At 29.0% G+C, this 21,244-nt stretch overlaps 1 protein-coding gene across 12 annotated transcripts in view; it reads left to right on the top strand.

Moving 5' to 3' along the window:
* sdt (MAGUK p55 family member stardust) overlaps positions 1-21,244 on the top strand; it is a 155,582-nt gene that overhangs the window by 114,417 nt on the left and 19,921 nt on the right. For 7 of the 12 annotated variants that reach the window (XM_088199131.1, XM_088199135.1, XM_088199134.1 and 4 more), the window contains 2 exons: positions 3,307-3,398; positions 5,643-5,867. In XM_088199131.1, coding sequence (XP_088055257.1) covers positions 3,307-3,398; positions 5,643-5,867 — 317 coding nt within the window. Of the gene's footprint in view, positions 1-3,306; positions 4,068-5,642; positions 5,868-21,244 lie in introns of all 12 variants that reach the window. The other 5 variants (XM_088199128.1, XM_088199130.1, XM_088199129.1 and 2 more) reach the window with 1 other exon arrangement.

Below are 21,244 nucleotides of genomic sequence, written 5' to 3'. Positions count from 1 at the left end.
CACGATTTTATTGCTTTTGACGTGAATTTTTGACTTCTGAGAAGTGATAATTGTTTTTGCGCCCTCCTATTGACCAAAATTCGGTTTGAATATACTTTAACCAATGCTCTTATATCAAAAGTGGTTTCAATATATTATATTTTAAAGCTGTGTAAAATGTTAGTAAAGTCCTGAGTAAAACTTTAATAGCTACAATGAGTAACGTATGGAATAAAGTCATTCAGTCTGGAATAAATGCAAACTTAAAAAAAATGATCGTGATATTAGCAAACTAGTCTGATTTTGGAAGGAGATTTCGTTTCCAACGGAAATATACAACGAAGATCTGATTGAATTTGAGGAGCAAAGAGAAGTACTTTTCGAATTGGCAACACTTTTCCAGCGACAGCCCATTTGATAACTGACAGCTGATTTGTGCTCAGTTTGGTTTGCCATTTCATTATGAATAGACTTACGCCAGAAGAGCCCTTGTAAATTGTGCATTGTTTTTCGAAAATTGTGGTTCATTTCGCAAAACTTACTTGTTTTAAAATGTTGGTCTGATATTCCAGTTAGAAAACATCTCTATAATATTAATAATTGCACACACAAAAATATTTCTGTGTTTGTTTTTAAATTACTTCGGGACTATCCATAATTGTTTTAACCAAATTTTTCACATAGACTTGCTAAAGCTTATAAAACTAATTAGGCTTTCTAAGAACGTAGTTGTTTTCTTATCGATCTTAACGATCGCTTTTCAGCGTTGACATCAATTAAAAACTTTGAAAGCACAGCTGAACAAAGCTGAATGTTATTACTATTTTTATATATACTATTTGTATTTCTCCTCCCTCATAAAAATTGCGCATAATAATAATTCGAGTAGCACATTTTATTGCCGTTAACTATTTTTCGAATGTGTGTTAAACAACACATATGAATTGTTGTGGCATTGAAATTATATTACATGCTATCTAGAGACAATGCGATGAATCTTTATTACGCTTGTATATTTATTTTATCAATATTTTTATTGTTGATATTTATCTGAAGTGATTAACAAGCTTAGGAAAAACCCAATGTGAGACGATCAGTCGTCTTGTATTGTATCTTATATAATTATTTCATAGACATGGGTTTCAAACTATTCTATGCCACTTAGAGTTTCCAAATACAGTGATATCTCAGTATAGCGAAGCTCACGTTAATTGAATGTAAGGAAAATGATATATTTGTATTTTATTTTTAATTACCATATTACTACAGCATTAAAATAACCTCTTACAAGATTTGTCCATTTTTAAGGATCATGTAATGAACACAATAAACTTTTTTTTTAAAAATGTTTTATAAAAAAAGTTTGAGGGTCGGCGAACACTTTGAATATCGCTTGTGAACACACCAGGCACACGCCAAGTCAAGAACAAACAGAATTAGGAGAAATATTTTGTCAAGTTGTAACGTCATTCTTTAATTCTGATTAAAATATTTCGTTAAACTGAGATCAGTCTTCGTTATAATGAAAACATTTCGCATGAAAGTTTTTCGGGGACATATTGAAGATTCATTATACTGGGAATTTCGTTATTTTATTCGATATCGAATTTTCTTTGCTTTATGCTGCTTCTGCCGCTCTGTAGCCCTGTCCGTGTCTGTCCGAATCTCTGAATCACTGTCTCTCCAGAGTCCACCTGTGTGTGTGTGATGTGACCAAGTGATTAGTATTGATCGCTTTAGACAGTTCGGGCAAATCGCAGATGAGGATGTTTCACCTACAAAATGTTATAAAACATATGGTATGGCACGCAGGGTTGTTCTTATTGGCGGTGATAATAGGTTTTATTCCATTGTGTGATGTATGGTCTTAACTCGTAACAGGTTGATGTTAAATATAGTGTGAAAGATTTCTCTTTTCGTTGTTCAAGTGATCTTTATGGTGACCTTAATCTTTTTTGAGCAGTATCTTTCATGTTTACCACTACTGAAATTACTGTATGTCTAGTCAAATGCCCAACTATGATGTTGATAGTCACAGAGACTATTCAATTAACTACGTCATCAGCAAACAAATTAGGTCACAATCCATGAACTTTGATTAAATTTCCCACATATTTTGTGGACTGTTTTGTATTTTTGTGGTACCCTCTTTCTTCTGCACGGGTTTATATAGCTTAATGGTTAATACAGCCCTAGGTGAGACATTAGTCTGTTTTATTAATTATAAACTATTAATATTAGCTGACAATATTTTTTTTAAATATTCCATCCATGAGATCAGGCAAATCTAGGAAAACCTAATTTGTGATGATCGATCAGAATTATGATTATACAATAATCCCTACTTTCTACCACCCACACAAGTGCTATGTAGGATTTGAACTAGGATTCTCAATTATTCGCAGTTTTTAACTATTCGAATATTCAAATATATTCGTAATGTATTACTCGATTTTTATCGATATTTGTTTATTTAAACAAATTATTGCCTGTAAAATTTTATTTAATTAAAAAATATTTATTAGCTAAAAATAATTATTTTAATTAATCATTAATATTTTATAAAATATGCATAACCACAATGCTGCGCGAATTATTCAAAAGGAAAAGAACGAATTGATTAAGTATGCAATAATAAAAAAATGCTTGATTTATTATTGCATACTTAATCAAATCACCAGTATTAAGTTCATCTACCATTGAATTAATTCATCAAAATTATTGAAGCATTTTAAATACATAATTTTATAGAATTTATAGTATACACAATAGCTAATAATTTTTTGAATGAATCGGATGCGTATCGGCGTCTGTTTCTTTGCGGATTTGCATATAAATTAAATAACTATAAATAAATTAACCGTGAATTAATTATTGAACTGATTGAAATAAAATCTTTGCGCCATAAAACAACAAATACACTTCACAAAAATTTGCGAAGCACACTATTCTTGCGATAAGTTTTAAACTATACTGAAAGGAAGGCATTTCAAACATTTTCTTTCGTTCAACGAACGAATTCTGCGAATTTCGGTCATATTAGACACCGCGATAAATTGCTCAAGTATACAATTTTTTTCAAATTTCATTCAAGATAGTATAAACTAATATTCGAATATTCATATAGTCGAAAACCGAGCAAATAATTTGAATATTCGATTGAGAACCCTAATTTAAACCCATGTTCTTTTATCACTGGTTAAATAAGAGTTTGCGTTAGTTAGTTCACAATATTTGCTGTTATCGTTTACTACAATATATGGATAGTCTTGTGTGTATGTATTTATAATGTTTTTATGCACTCACGATGCGTTTTTGATGTTTCAGGGCCCCACCGAGAGATGGCGGTCGACGTGCCCGACCACTTCATAGCTCGCAACAAGACTCCGCCCCGCTATCCGCCACCTCGCCCTCCGCAGGTAGGTGGGGCGGCGCCCCCCGACCCCCTAAGAACCCGTCCCGCACAGAACCCCACACCCCTGCCCAGGCACACATACGATCAAGTCGACTCATCCGTCGATCTGCACAAAATAACCAACGGCCGCGCCAAGCCCCAGACCGCAGTCAAAGTCGAAGTTGAAATCTCCGACACTGCGAAGGGTGACGACGCCATTTCCGGTCCCGTCAGCTCCGGCTCCAGCTCCAGCTTCAGCAGCAAAAAGAGCTCGCGCGGAAGCGGCAGCCAAGGGAACTCCAACACCACGCAGAGCATCAGATCTGAGTCCAGCAGTGGCAAGGACTTGGCGTCCAATAACGAGATTCTACCGTACAGCGACAGCGACGATAACATGGTCAAGCTGTACATCAACGACGAGAAAACCTTCCCCAAGATATTGTTCTCTGAATCCGTGACCTTCACGGCCAGGAGCGAGTCCGTCATGATTCCCATTATCCCCAAGGATTCCTCTTTGCCCGCTTACGCGCCGGCGAGTGGCAACGGCGGAAAGTTGGAGGGCTTTCTGCTGGACACTGGCTCGCGCTACGGCCAGAGGGAAATGGCTGTAGACGTGCCAGAAGGCTTTGTCCAAATCGTCAAATCGACGCCCAAGTACCCCGGCTTGGATAAGAAACCCGCGGTGATAGTCCAGGTAACCACATTCACACGCTTCTGAGCACGAACCACCTAACCAGCACGACTCGGGGACTCCTATCAAATGGCTTACAGTAGGACTAACTCACGTATACGACTAACATGTAGTTTTTACTCTCTCGACTAAAGATCGGAACTATTGTAGCGAAAATGTCAACAGTTTTACCTCTCTGTTATGGATTTTCTTTATATACTGCTGTGAAAAACTCTTGAGACACCTATTAAAACCATGTCATAAATTATTTTTATTTTTGGGCACATTCTAAAACAAAATTATAGCATTTGGAATTTTGAGTCATGCTTGTATTTTTGTCAAGCTTCTGTCGAAATACGTTTCTCTAATATTCTGAATACTTTTTTAAATTACACTACTTTTATATTCAGTATTATTATCGTGTTAAAAACAGAGCCATGTGTGATTTCGAAATAGACATCGAAAAACAACTCTAAAGAGATCATTCTCCTTACGAATTGTGTTCTTTAGAATATATTCAGATATTTATTATATGGAGTAACGAAACTAATAATCAAAATTTTAGTTCTTGGCTTGAAATATGACTATTCGTACGGATAAAGACTGGATCGCTTACAAGAAAAGTGTTCAATTCCTCAGCCAATTATACAGTGCATTCTTAGTTGTTTTATTTTGGTCCAAATGTGTGTTCGCCATGTTTCAATTTACATATATTTTGTAAGTTTAATATGGCGATTTAAACTCGGCCCCGACAGAAGTGTGTTCCGAGTGGAAGTGTCAAGATAGAGAAGGTTCTTTTTCCCTGCATACTTTTGCTACATGCATCAATTGCGACGATCTGGTGATGAAATTAGATTTGTTATTTTTTTATGTCTTTCTTACAAGAACGTCTTTTGCGTAACCGTCGTACTCCGATCAGCTGGTGATTTGGCAACACTAATGAAATTCTGAATTGCATAATCCAACGGTTGTCAATGCAAAATATTATTTATTATTTGTTATTTTAACGAACTTAATATCATTAACTCTAATTCTTCATATTTTCTACTAGTTCTGGATTTTACTTAGGCTATCCTACATATGCTTACACACGACTACGTAATTCTGCATACATTGTGGTGTATTTATAGTAAAAATATGAGTGAATAAATAAATATAAATAAATAAATTATTACCATTTATTTATTTTAAAGCAATGTTTCTTTAGATGTACTAAGAATTTCACACAGTAAAACCAACCTAACCTTATGATGGGTTTAGATTAAAAATAAACTAGTTTCACGTGATTGTTTTATAACTAACTTATTAAAAACCTACATTACAGGTTTCAAACGATACAATTTAGATCTGAAGCAGATCTATCGGTATATGTCTATTTGCTACCAGTTCCAATCTTTATCACAACTAACATGATAATACTATTAGACAAATTTGTATTTCAGATTGCATCGTTCTTATCAACGGATTTTCTAATCTCTATTTTAATCTATTGTGTATTTTTTATTATCGCTTTATTATTATTATTATTATAATAATGGTGAAGGTTTTTAAAATTCTGTCTGTACTTTTACTCACTAATGCTAATTTCCTTCCATTTAGAATTCAACTCCTGCGACAACAAACGGTTCGGTTCCGGGAGCTCAAGTGGCTCCTGTAACTCCTGGGGCTTCGGCCCCCAAGCCAGTGCCTCCACCTCGCGATCACCTGAGGATAGAGAGAGACGGAAGGCTCGTGAATCGAGCCCCAGCGCCGCTGCCCCCAGCGCGCCCCCATCATCCGACACCTCCAACCAGGGACCAGTTAGATAGCATCAGGAAATTCCAAGTAAGACTTCTACTACTTGTTTCCTCATATTTCTAAATAATTTCCCAGTGCTATCTTTCAAAATGAGTAAGTGTATTGCCTATGATTCTTACGTATTCTTTCTACAATACATATGAATTTTGGCCACTAAGAAAAAATAATTTGATATATATAGCATACAATTTTTTGAGGTGCTGTTGACTTCATTTTTATATTATTTTTGTAGAATTTCTGTGTTTTAATTGTAATAATGCTGCTTTAAAAAAAAATATTTTAATATCATTGTTTATTACATTTTTTTGGCTGATAATGATAAATTATAATATTTAATCCAATATATAATTAATTTAAAACAAAGTATTTAGCTCTATATTATAATTATGATTTTTAAATGGATAAATTAAAGGGAAATTTCAACATATACAAAAATAAAATAGCTTAGTATATTTTTCTTTAAAATGGAATTTTTGCTTATATAAAATCTACGGATGTACTTTCTTTTTTAAAAGCATATTACCTTATCTTTTACAATAAGTTTTGCTATTTTTATAATTAAGTGAATTTAAACATAAAAATGTAATTAAATTATTTTGATTAGCACTTTAATAATAAAACTAAAGATCTAGTAACAAAATGCAACTTTCTCAGTAAAATAATGAAATAATCATTTTACATTCTTGTCATATGGCAAATAGAGTTTGTACTGTATTTTTTAATCCATGTTTTTAAGTTATAAATACATTAAAATTATATATGTAGTTATTTTGTACAAAAACTACCATTGCTAAAATATATAATAAAATCTTTTATAATTCAATCCTATAAATGTTTATGGTCTTAAATTCAAATTAGTTTTAATATGACTAGTAAATTAATACTTTCATTATTTATTAGTACCAATAGTAAATGATTTTTTGATAATTAATTATCAGTGTTTTGGTAAAATCTATGTTGTTTATGCTCATAGGTTTATAGAAAGTTATTTGAATTTTTTAATACATTTTTACTGCAACAGATGTCTCTAAATATTTAGCCACGTTTCGAACCATTTTTTTAAATAGTTTTATTTAAAAAAATTGTTAATATTTTTATTTTAAAAATTATAACTGGTTTTGTAGTAAATCATAAAATTAGTAGCATACTTTAAAATGTCGTCTTTCCATAAATTACATTGTTTACTTTAAACTTGGGCGTTCATGACATTTTAAGGTCGACGCTCTTTGAGCGTTTAAATTATTTAGCTGAAATGACATACATATGTATACATATTAATTAATCATTAAATGGAAAGAATGCGATATTAAAGCCTTAGAGCCAAAGTAAAGCTTTTGCTTAATGAACTTTGACATCTACATATGTAATAGGTCACATATGAATATTCAATAAATTTGTGCTTTCAACCGTATTTATATTATATTGTATACCTTGCTCTATTTATAGATTAACTCAATTATTGATAAGGGCTTTGATGCTTTAATTCGTCCCTTAAATTGAACACAAAAGATATATATGTATAATTAATGCGCGTCATATATAAATATAGATCGAAAGGCCGAATGCTTACTTACCTCGATGAACGATTACGAAGGTGCGATAACGAGTTAAAAATCGTGGTTTATAAATAAAATAATATAGTCTTGAGATTTTGCGTGTTGACTGGTGATTTTGGTATTTTTTTGGCAATTCTAAAATAGCTTCACGATTAGGAATAATTAACGCAATTTTAACAACATAAAATTGAGAGTGGAAAATGTTTATGGCCTTCGTGGTATGTGCAATGATTTTATTTAGAACTTTTGCAAATTTAACATATTTTATACGAGCATAATTTTTAACAACCTTCAAATTAAACAATAATATTCTGTACATATTATTAAATCTAATTAGTTAAGGTCGTTTTTTAATTAAGTTAAATGCATACCATACTTAATTTTTTTAATTATTACCATAGTTATAGCGACGAAGTGAGTTTTTACACGACACATAAATAGCACATCGTAAATATTTTTGGAAATCAATACTAAATTCAGGGTGGCAATAATATTTTAACTATTGAAATCTCACAATCATAAGGTTATTATCAAATTGATAGCTTAAAAAAATATGAAAGACTTTTTCTCTATAAAGAAAATGAATCAAGTAACAAATTTACTAATTATGTTCAACCAAAAATTTATATTTATATACAATATTTAAAAACATAAAATAGTAAATACATAGTTTAGTAGAAAATGCTATATTATATGAAGTATTTCCATATAAAATAATTATATTTTAACTTGAAAACTATATCGTATGAGAAGATCTTAAAATTACATATATTTTACTGATTTGGTTTTAATAATGGGTCTGAGGAAAAATATAAATTTAATTATTTTTTTATGTATTATTTTAAGACATGATTTTATAATCAATTTGTGTTTTCACTAAAAAAACTTATTAATATCTACGATAACAGAATTATGATATCATCAGTTTTAATCTAATTTTAAATTGTTTACCAATCGAAAAGATATCATATAATTTCCTGAATTTTTTGCCATATTAAATCATATTTGCATTAGAATAAAATATAATTTTACATTGTACAGTTTCTTATATGTAAATATGTTATTACATGAAAAAGTCATTAATAAAAGTATTTTTTTTAAATAATTACAAAATTTTCTGCCACAATAACTAATAACAAAAATTAAAAGGGAACTGTATTTTAAGCATCTAGATTTATAAAATCTGTAATATTTCATTTTAAAGTTTGAATTTAATAAAAAAAAAATTCAGAAATTTTATATATAATATTTTTAAATTTTATTTATATTATTGTATATTTTATTAAACATTGTATTATATATGATAGTTTTTAATATATAATTAGTATTATTAACGTAAATACTTAATTATTTTGTGTGTTTTTTTTAAGATCGTTCAGTCGCACTGTGACGTATCCGTCACGATTTTATTGCTTTTGACGTAAATTTTTGACTTCTGAGAAGTGATAATTATTTTTGCGCCCTCCTATTGAGCAAAATTCGGTTTGAAAATACTTTAATCAATATCGTAATCGGTAAGGATAGCTATCATATTGAAGTGCAGACAAACTATTGAGCAATATCCGTAATGTAACATCTGTCTGTACTTCTTCTTCCGCTTATTTTTCCCTGAAAATTGAGTTGGCTCAGTGTGTATTTCCGGCTTGACCTAATAAAAGTTCTAAGTAGGTTTCGGTTTGAACAGAAAATGTATATACGTTTCCAAACTGGCAAATTGAGTTTCATAGGCATTTTAGAGTAGCATTAAATTATATTTTCGCTATTAAAAATACATACCTACTAGTAAAATTGTATTTGAATTTCACAAATGAAAATAATTAATATTTACCGTAATGTTTATACATTCCTAGATAATGATAAGCTTGTAAATGTATATATTACTACGTATGGAAAAGTTGAAATCATATATTTTACTAGCACTTGCAAGATAAATTATATTTTCACTGATAAAAACATATACATATCTACCGGTGAAAATGTATTCCGATATGATTTCACTAAAATGACATATTTAAAAAAATATGTTTGCTATAGATTCGAGACTTGTTATATATCTGTGAGGGATAACCCAAGAATTTCAAGCTTAGAATCTGGAACGCTATTTTAGGGTTTTTCAGAAGGGGGGAGGCAAAAATTGACCATTCAGTATTCATTTTTTTAATATTTTATTTTTATTAACATTCATAGTATTTCATTAAATGACATGCATTTTTCTGGCCAAGTTCAAGGGGGGGGAAATGCCCCCCCCCCACTATCTCCCTCCTCCACTTAATCACGTCGCTGCGATAGCTAGCCAGATATTATGTGAATATTGATGATGATCTTATTATACCTTGATCTTGAAAATTTATTTATATTGTATACTTTTGGTATTTTCATATTGCAATTTTTTTATATTTGGGCTCCCTGTCGAGCAGAGCCCTCATGCTTTGCATGACTCTGTCATGATGTTGCTACGTCACTGGCTTCAGCCCAAAATAAATAATGAAACTGAAATTACGTAAAAATAAATTATGGTGTCTGCGAACGCCATAATTTACTACAGTTGTCGAGAAATTGGGCTATGAAATAAACAAGTGTTCATTGTATTTACCTGATACATCGCCAATAGAAAGCTTTGCTGGCCGCTGCAGTAGTTTTTATTGTGTTGATATAGTGGTTACATGGATATTAATGTTATGAATGAGATCGGTGGTCGAGGCCCCGCCGGTCGTCGGGCTCCTATGAATGAAACTTGACTGCGCCGCCTTTACATCAGTGTTGCCAGATTGCCGCCTAGTTTGTAGCCAATTAAATCAGACCCCACAAAGCTGATATTGAAAGTGCATTTATAGATTCAATCAACTCCAGAAGTATTGAATTAGTATAAACTGTAACACAGTACTAATTAAAACCACGACATATGTAGCTGCCATATGCATCGTAGCACTAAAAAAACTGTACAACCCCCATATTGAATTTATGTCCAGCGTCCGCGGATGGCTTCTTCATTAAGGTCAGTGTGGCGCTTGAAGAACGCGTTTATCGCGCGCTCATGGGACCAGTCGGACGGCATATCTTCACGCCTCGTTCGCACCGTGTCTCTATTCACGTGTGCACTCACCTGCGCAGGTGGTGGTGGCGGGATGGCGGTGGTGGTACGCCACACTGATTACTGTCAACTCAGTGTTACAAGTCTCGTTTGGCGGTTACCACGCGCCGTTCTCCGTTCGACTAGCAAATCAATCTTATGTGTGTGGTGTGTGTGAACAGTGTTGTTGTTATGGATATACGAATGTGAATCACTGGGATTAGAAGTGTTTTTAAGTTCACGGTCAGACCTCGACATATAAACATAAGTCTGAAGCCCTATAAAACTCCAATATGCAAATGTAGCCCATTACGTTATTGAAAATTGTCGGTATCGGAGAAAAAGGTTTTTATGCCACACGTTTGTGAGATATATGTGAAATGAATTTATTATTAAAGGATCTAGGAGTTGGTAACACCTGTGCTTCAAATGTTGGCAATCGAGAGAGTGTCTCAATTATATCATGTCGAATTTTAAAGCTTGTAGGATATTAGATGATACATTTTTACTTCGTCAGGAGAAAATTATATTAACTATCAGGGTGTTAAATTATTTAATCCATTCTCTATATTTGTAATATATATACTATTTGTGTGTTTTAATATGCGATTTTGAAATAGTGCTTATTTATTGTCTATTGTATTCATTCGTTAACAAAATTATACATGGTACGATTGTGCTACACTGCGCTTTCATCATTGATGTATAATACTTGCAATCTTCAACTTTTTTTGTAAAAAATATAAAAAAGTTTGTTATTTTGAATTTTCTGATTTTTTATTGATTCTACTTTGATATTAAACTAAAAACATATTTTAATTAAATTATTATAATTTATTATAATACAGTATGACCTATGGTACATACTAAATTCATTTAAACCTGAGCTTTTTATAGTACGATATAAGTATGGATTATTAGAGTTGAAAAAATGTTAACAAAAAACTACCTGTGCCGTAAACTACTAATTCAACGCAAATTTTTATATAGGAATCATAGAGTATTTACTACAAAGATAATTGTATATGTAATATAATTGTATAAAAATAAAATCTAGCCGCAAGAATAAAGTATAAAACTGTATGTTTTATATTATTTTTATATCTAATATATAACATTTTTGATCGACAAGTTTTTTGTCGAAACAATGAACTTTGAATAGCCACCATTTTGAAACAAGATTATGGATCAGGTCGGCTAATTTAATTAGAGCCTATTAACTCGGTCTATTTTTACATTTTTATATATGTCGATAAAATTAAAACTACTATAGTTTTCGTATATTCAAAAACCGTTTTAATGACATTTTTTATTCATTAACATTTTTTATACCATTTTTTTAAATTCTGTATCAATCTATATTTCTAAACGTTTTTTATCTATTTACTTTTCACTCCAAGATATTTTGCATTAAAGTTATAATTTTTTCACATTTTTTAATAGCCGCCATCTTGTTTCAAAATGGCGGCGGAATAAGGCTGGCTCACAAATTTAGCCGAAATATATACACTGCGGCTGTTAAATTGCCTTCAAAGACTATTAAATCCCATATAAATATAAATAACAAACGTTTTTAAAGATACTTTTTTAAAAAAAATAATAGCTGACATTTTAAAACAAGATGGTGAATCAGGGTGGCTAATGAACTTAGCCAAAATATTTAACATACATATTTAAAAAAGTTAGTTTCCTTAAACCTTAAAAAACGTTATATAAATAAAATTACAAAAAATAGTTCTTACCTATGATTTTTAAGTCAAGTTACGAATTTACAATTAAACTATTTGGATATCTTTACCTTTTTCATTACAAAGCAACGAATTTTTTAATAGTTGGTATTTTGAAACAATATGGTGAATCAGGGTGGCTAACGATCTTAGCCAAAATATTTATAATATATATGTATTTAAAAAAAATCGGGGCGATATAATCAAAACTATGTCAGTTACTGACAGCTAAACATTTTTGACAGCTATATTTTTTTTATGATTATTTTTAAAAAAGCTACTTATTTTTTTAATATCCGCCATTTTAAAACAGTATGTATGGCAAATCGTGTTGGCTAGCGTTAGCTTACAATATCAATTATAAAAAAAAATTATGGCCATATGAATAATGCTCCTCAAAAACCGTTATATCCAACAAAAACTGATATATTTGATTTTACCAAACAAATACTTAACAATCCATAATTTTGATCCAAATATGTGTAAATTTATCAAAATCAATCATAAATATAAATTTTTTTTTAGTATTTGCTCAGTTACTTACTTTATCTTAGTGCCATAAATCTTGTTATATAGTATATTTTATAAACAGGCAAATTTTATCAAGAAACTCAAGTTATTTTATCTTCGAGGTAAAAAAATGCGAAATTGAATAAGCGGTTTCTCAGCCAATTTTCGGGCTTCATAAATAGCTTTTTTATATATTAAAAATTGATAAATGAACTACCTTTATCTATGAGATTTTTATAGTAATTGAAAAAAGTTGTATTTATGTATTATATAAGCAACCTAAGTAATAGTATCTGAATAACAAAAGTATTAGATTATAAATTTTAAACAGAAACTTAAAGATTAGAGAAATACATTAAAACAATTCTATAATAGAAATATTTTTTCTTTGTGGTAAAAAGTTATATTACAGGGTTCATAGTCAATTATAATGTCTTTCAAAAATGTTTATTTATATCGCAAATCCACATAAACTAACCATATATGTGTGCTTTTTATTATAATAGCAAAAATTCGTATCAATCTGAATATCAAAGGTAAAATCTCATACAATTTCATTATTAAATTTAAGCAAGAAACTTAAAAACTATAAAAATACATTGTTTATAAAGTAAAATTTGCAATCAAGTTATTTCACTTTCTTGTCAAAAAAGGGCTAAATGAATTTAGCTTTTTATCAAAACAGCTATTTTTATGAATGTAGGTAGCCTATGTCTTTATTTAAGATGTAATATATTTTTAATTTACTGTCAAATACTAAACGGAAAACTACACATCATAGTGAATTTTGTCAATTTATTTGATATTTTATCTTTGTGGTAAAAAATGTTTCGTAGTAAAATTTAATGTTCATCAAAGAACTGTATATTTATAACAATAATCTATAGAAACTATTTTTTATTATATGTATCAATGTAACAGTAACTAAATTTAAGATGTATTATATCATAAATTTCCGGTAAAAATATTAAACTCAAAACCACACATTATAATCAATTCAATTAATTTGTTTAGTGGGTCAAAGATATTTTACAATAAATATATAAAATATGAGCTTAATATTAATTAAAATAAATACTGCAAATATTTACCACTCAACAGGAAATTTATTTATTATTAATTTTATTGTAAATATCAGAATATATATTTGTTATTTATTATATTTATATAAATAATACAATTGATTCGTGACCATGATAACTATTATGTTCACTTCATAATCAATATAGACAGCTTATTTACAAATTCCCACAACCTACTCTCTGGCCATTATATTATACATAACACTAATCCATCAAATCAAAGTGGAATACAAAGCAAAGTACAATTTTCGAAGCACAAATTTTTTTGGCATTATTTCGAAACATAATTGAAAGGCCACTTCGAAGGTTTCGCTTCGATCTCATTCCAGTTTCCATCGTCCTTTCACGGTCGGAGAAGCTTGCGCCGTTTTAATAGACAACAAACGCGTAGGATTATTTTTTGCACGCGAGTTTAAAGTCACCGTTACGAACCTGTAGTCCTTTTTCGGGACCTTCCCAAACCAGTCGCTCGATTCGCATGACCTTATTTTGATTTCGCGTGATTTTCGGACCGTTACTCAGCTACAAACAAGAGTTGCGCTGCTTCCATACTCCTTTTTGGATGTTTATTATTTTGGAATCATATTATTATTATTATTAATATTATGTCACGCCACGACCGTTGGACACGTTCACGTGCTCACGATCAGCGCGTCAGTAAAAGTTTGCCGAAGGTTGCTGAAGACCGGTTATCGTCTTTAAAATATTATCGAATAGATCGCATGTACTCTTGTGTATGTGATTGATTTAAATATTATAAAAAATACGCTGAGTATATCACCGTTTTGAGGTAACGGTAATAAATAGAAAATATATTTTCAATTTTCTTGTTTTAAACCTTTTGAGATTACTATCTAAATAGCAATGTTTATTTATGTTTCTTTAAAGGAAATATTCTACATCATATTAAAAAAATAATATGACTCTTTCTTCAATCTTCGCTAAAGTAGCAATAGTCGATATATAAAATTTTGGCAACCGAAGGGTTAATACAAACATATTACGATTGAGTTTCAATACAGTCATAAAATATTCACTTTTTTAAATTATTTGTCATGCATGTATTTTATTTTATTTTTTATATAAATTATTTAAAGTCATAATCATTTTTAAAAAAATGGCTGCTTCCTCGGGCGTCTCGGGTCGTCTCAGTTAATTAGGCGTAGCTCTGCTTGTAATAAAGAAACATCGCTTGTTTATACGAATTTATTTTATGTGAATCGGAATGTTAATTTAAGGTTAAATTATATTAACGAAAATATTAAAAACATGAATATCCGCGATAATTTTAATAGAAAATATGTCTGACGCGACCGTGAAAATTATCAAACCCGTTTCTAGCTGTTTAAATTTACATTGATTATTTATCACGTATGGTTAAATTAAATGAAATCCAAATATTTTACTTTATCTAATGATAGTTTAGGTTCTCTGCGTTTCAATGACATCATTGTGTTTAAAGTTCAGTTGAATATAACTACAAAATGCATTAACATAGATAGAGATTCAATGCTAATTTGCCTAATGTACATTTTATTCGAGTTGATTAAATTTATTTTATACGTAAGATAAAACTTACCGGATTTACCTTGTAACTTTTTAGAGGTGTTCACTGCTTAATTAATTAATTACATCTTCCTTATAAAGAAAAAGTGATGTACTACTCTTAAATATATAAACATCATATATATATTATTCAATAGTAATAGATATTTTAAAATCGAACATAAATGTCGTCAGTTATGTTTGTGTTCAACGTATAATTCTAAGATTAATTTACAATTCGTTACGTAGTGAAATTGTATGTGTGTAAGCAGTAAGTGTTTTTCAAAACCGGTTTTCCTTTCTATATATAGATATTTACACAATCTTGTGTACAGTACTCGAAGAATCACGGAATAAAATACAAATTTAATACACAAGTTGGTCCATAAGTCACTTTAATGTTTGTTTCATTTCTAAGCTATTATTCAAAACTTAATGACAAACATTTTTTGGGTTGTTAAAAATGATACGTATATATGTAAATATATGTATAAAAAAATTTAATCACAAATTAATTGTATTTCCTATCTGCGATATAGATAAAAAAATATTGTTTATATTTACTGCTAAAATTTATTATCTATTTTATTTTTCACATACTATCAATTGCGTTCTATTCAATGAACACATACTTTTTCACCTAAAATAGGTATACAATAGCTTGGGTTTGGTCTGCTACGCCCATTATTGTGCTAACCGAATTGTTGACATTTTTCCTACCATCAGATGTATTTTTATTTTCGTATCATGGGCATATTTTCTCGCAACGCATACAACTCTTATCTGATTGTAGAGTATTATCTTGACGCGTGATGGCGAAACTTTAGTCGTCTACGTGAATTAACTAAGCGAACATCGCCTTTTGTCATCATCCATCCCATAATACTACATCTACTTTGAATTCCGTTAAAATGACAGTAGATCCGGAAGCAGCGGAGGATCGAGCCTGTAGATTGATTCCGACTACTTTAGTCGATTTGTTCTGGAGGCTGATAGGCACCGTGAGTCAATGAATCATTGCTTATTTTGAAACGATGCTCAATTATATGAGTCAATCTGCATAATTCTCAAATATTATTAACGTTATCAATAGTATACGTTGGGTAAAGCACGTCAAAATTTGATTTGTTACTCTTGTTATCGTGTCGCGATTAAGTACATCCTGATCATAATTTAATTTTGTATACGTATATTACATAATAAAGTAGAATAGTTATGTTAAATATCTGATAATGTCAATCAGACAAGTATTGGTTTAAAAATTATAATAATTTAGATTTTATAACATAAGTGTCTGAATTTATAATTATAAAATTTTATGGGTAACGTAGTATATTAAGATTTTTCACACGTAGTTAGAGCTTATTACACGATACAAATAACTTATGGTCGACTAATGTGAGTTAATGCTTTACTAAAATACAAAATGGACAAATGTTTTGTAAATAATAGTTAGTCAACAATGGGTGACAACTGAAAAATATACATTTATTTAGATAGCTTTAGAAAAAGTTAAAGAGTAATTTGATGAGCATGTCTCCCGGTCGATGTTGTGATTGAATTGAATTGATGCCCAGAACAATTTATTTATTTATTTATTTGTGTCTTAACGATGGTTAATATAATATAATTTATCATTATTAGTTGTGGTACAAGCTCGTTTAAAAATATGTATTAAATAAGTTTGGCTTTCATATCCTGTTATAGTTAAGTATGAGTGACAGGCGCATAGCAAGAAGCTTTAGAAACGCCACTTATTTTGTGATTGAATAGTAATGCAATAAATTATTATATCTCATTGTCATGAAGATATTTCATATCACTTTCATATACATTTTTAATATGAACTATGTATAGTATTTAGTCAAATTCGAGCAGCCAAAATAAATATTTTATTTAGATTACATTCGATACAAAAATATTATCACAAAAAATAATAATTTGATTTATATGTAAAATTATGCGTTGATTTTAAACATAGATTATTTCAGATTTTAATCTAAATATTTTCTCAAATCAAATCTAATCTATAATAATTTTAAAAAATCACTTTTTCTACAAAAAAAATTATAAATAAATTTTATTTATTAAAACTCATGGATAAATTGATTCAATATGTATACTACAATCAACTATAAGAAAGCAATATTTTTTTAAGAAGTTGCATTTTATTTATATATCTTATATTGTGCGTTGATCTAATATAGTCTTTAGTTTATTTTCAGAATGTGTAGATTTTTGCAGATTTTTGTATTTAATTATAAAGCTAATTACAATCGTAAACGCACTATATCATTTTTTTAAATATTAAAAAGATCACAACATATGTTTGTAATGACTAATACTAATATCTCTACTTTTATACTTCTTAAAGCTTTAAATAATTATCATCTAAACATAAAAACTTAGATATAAATTTCCCTCATATGTAAAATAAAGCATAAAAATGTCATCAAAAATTATTTTAAAACATTTTGAGCAATAGTTTTATTAAAGTTAAAATTTCTAAAATTGTTAGTTGATTAAAAATATGTATTTTTTACCATGCGTATATTATTTTAGATTATAAAAAATAATAATTATAATTCAAATATCAAAACTTAATTAATAATTAATCATAATATAATACAAGCAATCATAAAAAAGCAATTAAGTTTTTTGAGTATTATGTGCAATAATTTAATTAGTTTTATCGTAATATGTTGATTTAAATCTGTCTTTAGTTTTTGTTACAATTTGTAGATTATTTTAGATAATAATCTCTAAATTTAGTAAATATCTCATTATAAAAAAATACTGATAATGTAATCTGATTGTTTTGTAACGATATAATACTCAAAACATAAATTTGTTTGACTCTTAAAATTGATAACTGGATATAATCTAAATATACAAACTAAAGGTATAAATTACTTCAATATGTAGAATGTAACATAAAAAAACACAATCAAGCATATAAAGAAATTAAAAATATTTTTTAAATACTTTGAGCAATAGTTTTACAGAAATATGTAAAATTCTGCATTTCTTTAAAATATTTCTTTAGTAATTTTCTGCTTATTTCAAATTATAATTTGCACACATAAGGAATTACTTCATCAATAAAATAATCATAGCAATATTTTATTTAAAAATATGTAAGTAAAATTATTGATTTTTTGTAACGATCTAATACATAAAATATCTAATTAACATATAGATACTATATTTTATTTTAAATATTGAAAAAATGTTGAATGAAAAAAATAAACTTTTTCTGCTTTAAAAATGAATCATTATAATTCACATATTAAAACTTATGTATTATTATATAGTAATATGTATAATATTATAATATATAGCAATCAATCATGAAAGGGCAACTATAATTAGCATATGTAGATTATAATCTGCAAAAGTAATGAAATATATTATTAAAATTCTAATTAAAAATTAGTTAAGTCTAATTAAGTTTCTAATAACGAAAAAAATCACATTTTTAATTGAAAAAATAATATTTTTAATTTAAACATCGAAACTTATGTATTAAATAATTAAATATTTATATTGTATTAAAATATATTAGAATAAATCAATCATGAAAAATCACTTAAAATCAATTTTGGGTATTTTAAACAGTAGTTTTACAAAAGTTGAGTTTTACCAAAATATGCGTTGATTTAAAATTCGTCTTCAGTTTTTATGGTACATATTGTTTTTTTATTTATTTTATTTAAAGCTAATAACCGTAAAACAATTACTGTATCATTTAAAGAAGTACAGAAACTGACCATTAAAAACTTCTGAACATTTTTTGCAAACGATTTTAATATTAAAATTTTATATAACTTTACAAAAAACTCATTTCAATTTAAATGTCATAACTCATATATTAATTATTTTATAATGTAAAATGTGTTATTATATATCACAATTAACCATAAAAAACAATTAAAGATTTTTGTGTATTAAACGCAATAGTGATATATATTTTTATTAAATAAAATTTACATATTTTTAAAAATTTAAATCAGCGTACTAATTTTAATGTAAATTAAGCTTTCTTATCTCTGTAGCAAAATTTTGTTGCAGTGTAATTTAAGCAAAAATAGTGGGTTTCGATCATTTAGCATATATCAAGATTATAATATTCGTTGATAATTTTCACATCACGAGAAAAATATATTGATTCATGAAAATATCTCGAGCTACATTTAAATGCGCTGTATTTCAAAATTTCCCTTTTTAGATATTCAATTTTAAAGTTTTCTAACCATAAGGGGTGTGACTTAATTTATTATATTATATTACATATATTGCGAGTATCGTTTCCTCCGAGCAGTGGTGGAAAAGCTGGCGGAGGGATGATGTTCCATGGAAGATCCTCAGGGATGTCTTGTAGATGTGGCAGCGACAGTACACTATATTCTCTTATTTTTCTCAATTAATAATGAATAATCATTTTTGATCACGGACATTTAATGTGTGAGTTTCTAGAATGAGAACCTCCATACAATATTTAAATTTACCTTACAATTTTAGAAAAATATTTCATTATTTAATATATATTTTAATTTATAATCGCTGCCGTACTCTCGAAATGTTATTATTCGAAACTAATAGCTTAAATCTTGAGTTTTGTATTGTTTATGAATCCAATATGATACTGTCTGATTTTTTTATAAAATACATAAAAATTTTGAGTACCTTATAAATATTAGGTTCAAATTAATACTTTTTAAATTGAATGATAAATAAATTACACGTTCCAGGGCAAAACTTTGGACTGATTTTTCAACAGTATATGTTATTTTTGATTAGGAAAAATCAAATTTGATATTTTCTCAGAATAAAATCTGAAATCTTACAAAGTAGAACCGATGAAGTTTCTTAGAATTGTCTGATTGAACCGTAGCAAATCCGATCACTCCAATTTCATATCGATCGACACATAATCTTCGCAAATGAGTCACAGTCGTCGTCATGTTGTGTGTGCCGATCTCATAGATTATTCATCTCGTTCGCTCGATTCGTTGCGCAATTTCTCTACAGCCATCACGCCACCGCATTCCGATCGGATTCTGGCAAAAGTGATGTGCAAAAAATTGGATTTTCCGCCCCACTAAGCTAATGTGTGCCCAATCAATCTCCGCGAGACGACAATATAACCTATTAAGAGAGCTAGGTAAATATTTAAAATAAACTTTATGATCAAAGAGCAGTTAAGCCCGGAAATGGTTCGCGGACAAAAAGTGAATTTGTCAAGCCAAGATCTGGTGATGAAAAAAGTCGAAAACCGTTGCTCCTCGGTCAGGTGCTGGTCCTGAGCGACAGAACCGTTTTCTGCATTCTGCATTCCTGCATTGTTTTCCACAATATCATATAATGCACACTTAAAACTCGATTGTTCTGCTTGTGTTGGGTCTTGAAGTTTATTTGAGTCACAGTAGTAAAATTTAAGTAACGATAATTGGTGAAATAAGTGTGAAGGAATAAATTTCAATTGTGAAAGCATAAAATTGTTAAGTGTGTTAAATGCTTCTTAAAATACGCTAAATTCAATGCTTTTCTAATGGGTGTCACTTATTATATACATATATGAGAACGATAGATTAGTCGGTGACTAATATCTGAAAGACCAGGGCTCGAATCATATACGAATCCTATCTGGAAGATCGGTATTAGTAATTATTATATACATATAATTGCGATCGATCATAGATTAGTTTTTTCTGAATGTTCTTAATCTCTCGTATAAATTGATTGTATGCTGTAATAATGATTTATAATTAATAACATATAAGTCACTGGTTTAGACTTTGATTTCATTTATTAGTTGTTGATTGTGTTTACTTGGTTGTAACATAATTGAAAATATACGGTATACTATATAAATGTAAGAATAAATATTGCAAATATTTTTTTTTTTAATTAA

The sequence above is a fragment of the Plectrocnemia conspersa genome, unplaced genomic scaffold (assembly GCF_051122295.1).
Source record: "Plectrocnemia conspersa isolate PC_06_02 unplaced genomic scaffold, ASM5112229v1 ptg000012l, whole genome shotgun sequence".
Taxonomy (NCBI): Eukaryota; Metazoa; Arthropoda; class Insecta; order Trichoptera; family Polycentropodidae; genus Plectrocnemia; species Plectrocnemia conspersa.
Note: the sequence above shows the minus strand (reverse complement) of the source record. Positions and strands in the feature narration are given on the sequence as shown.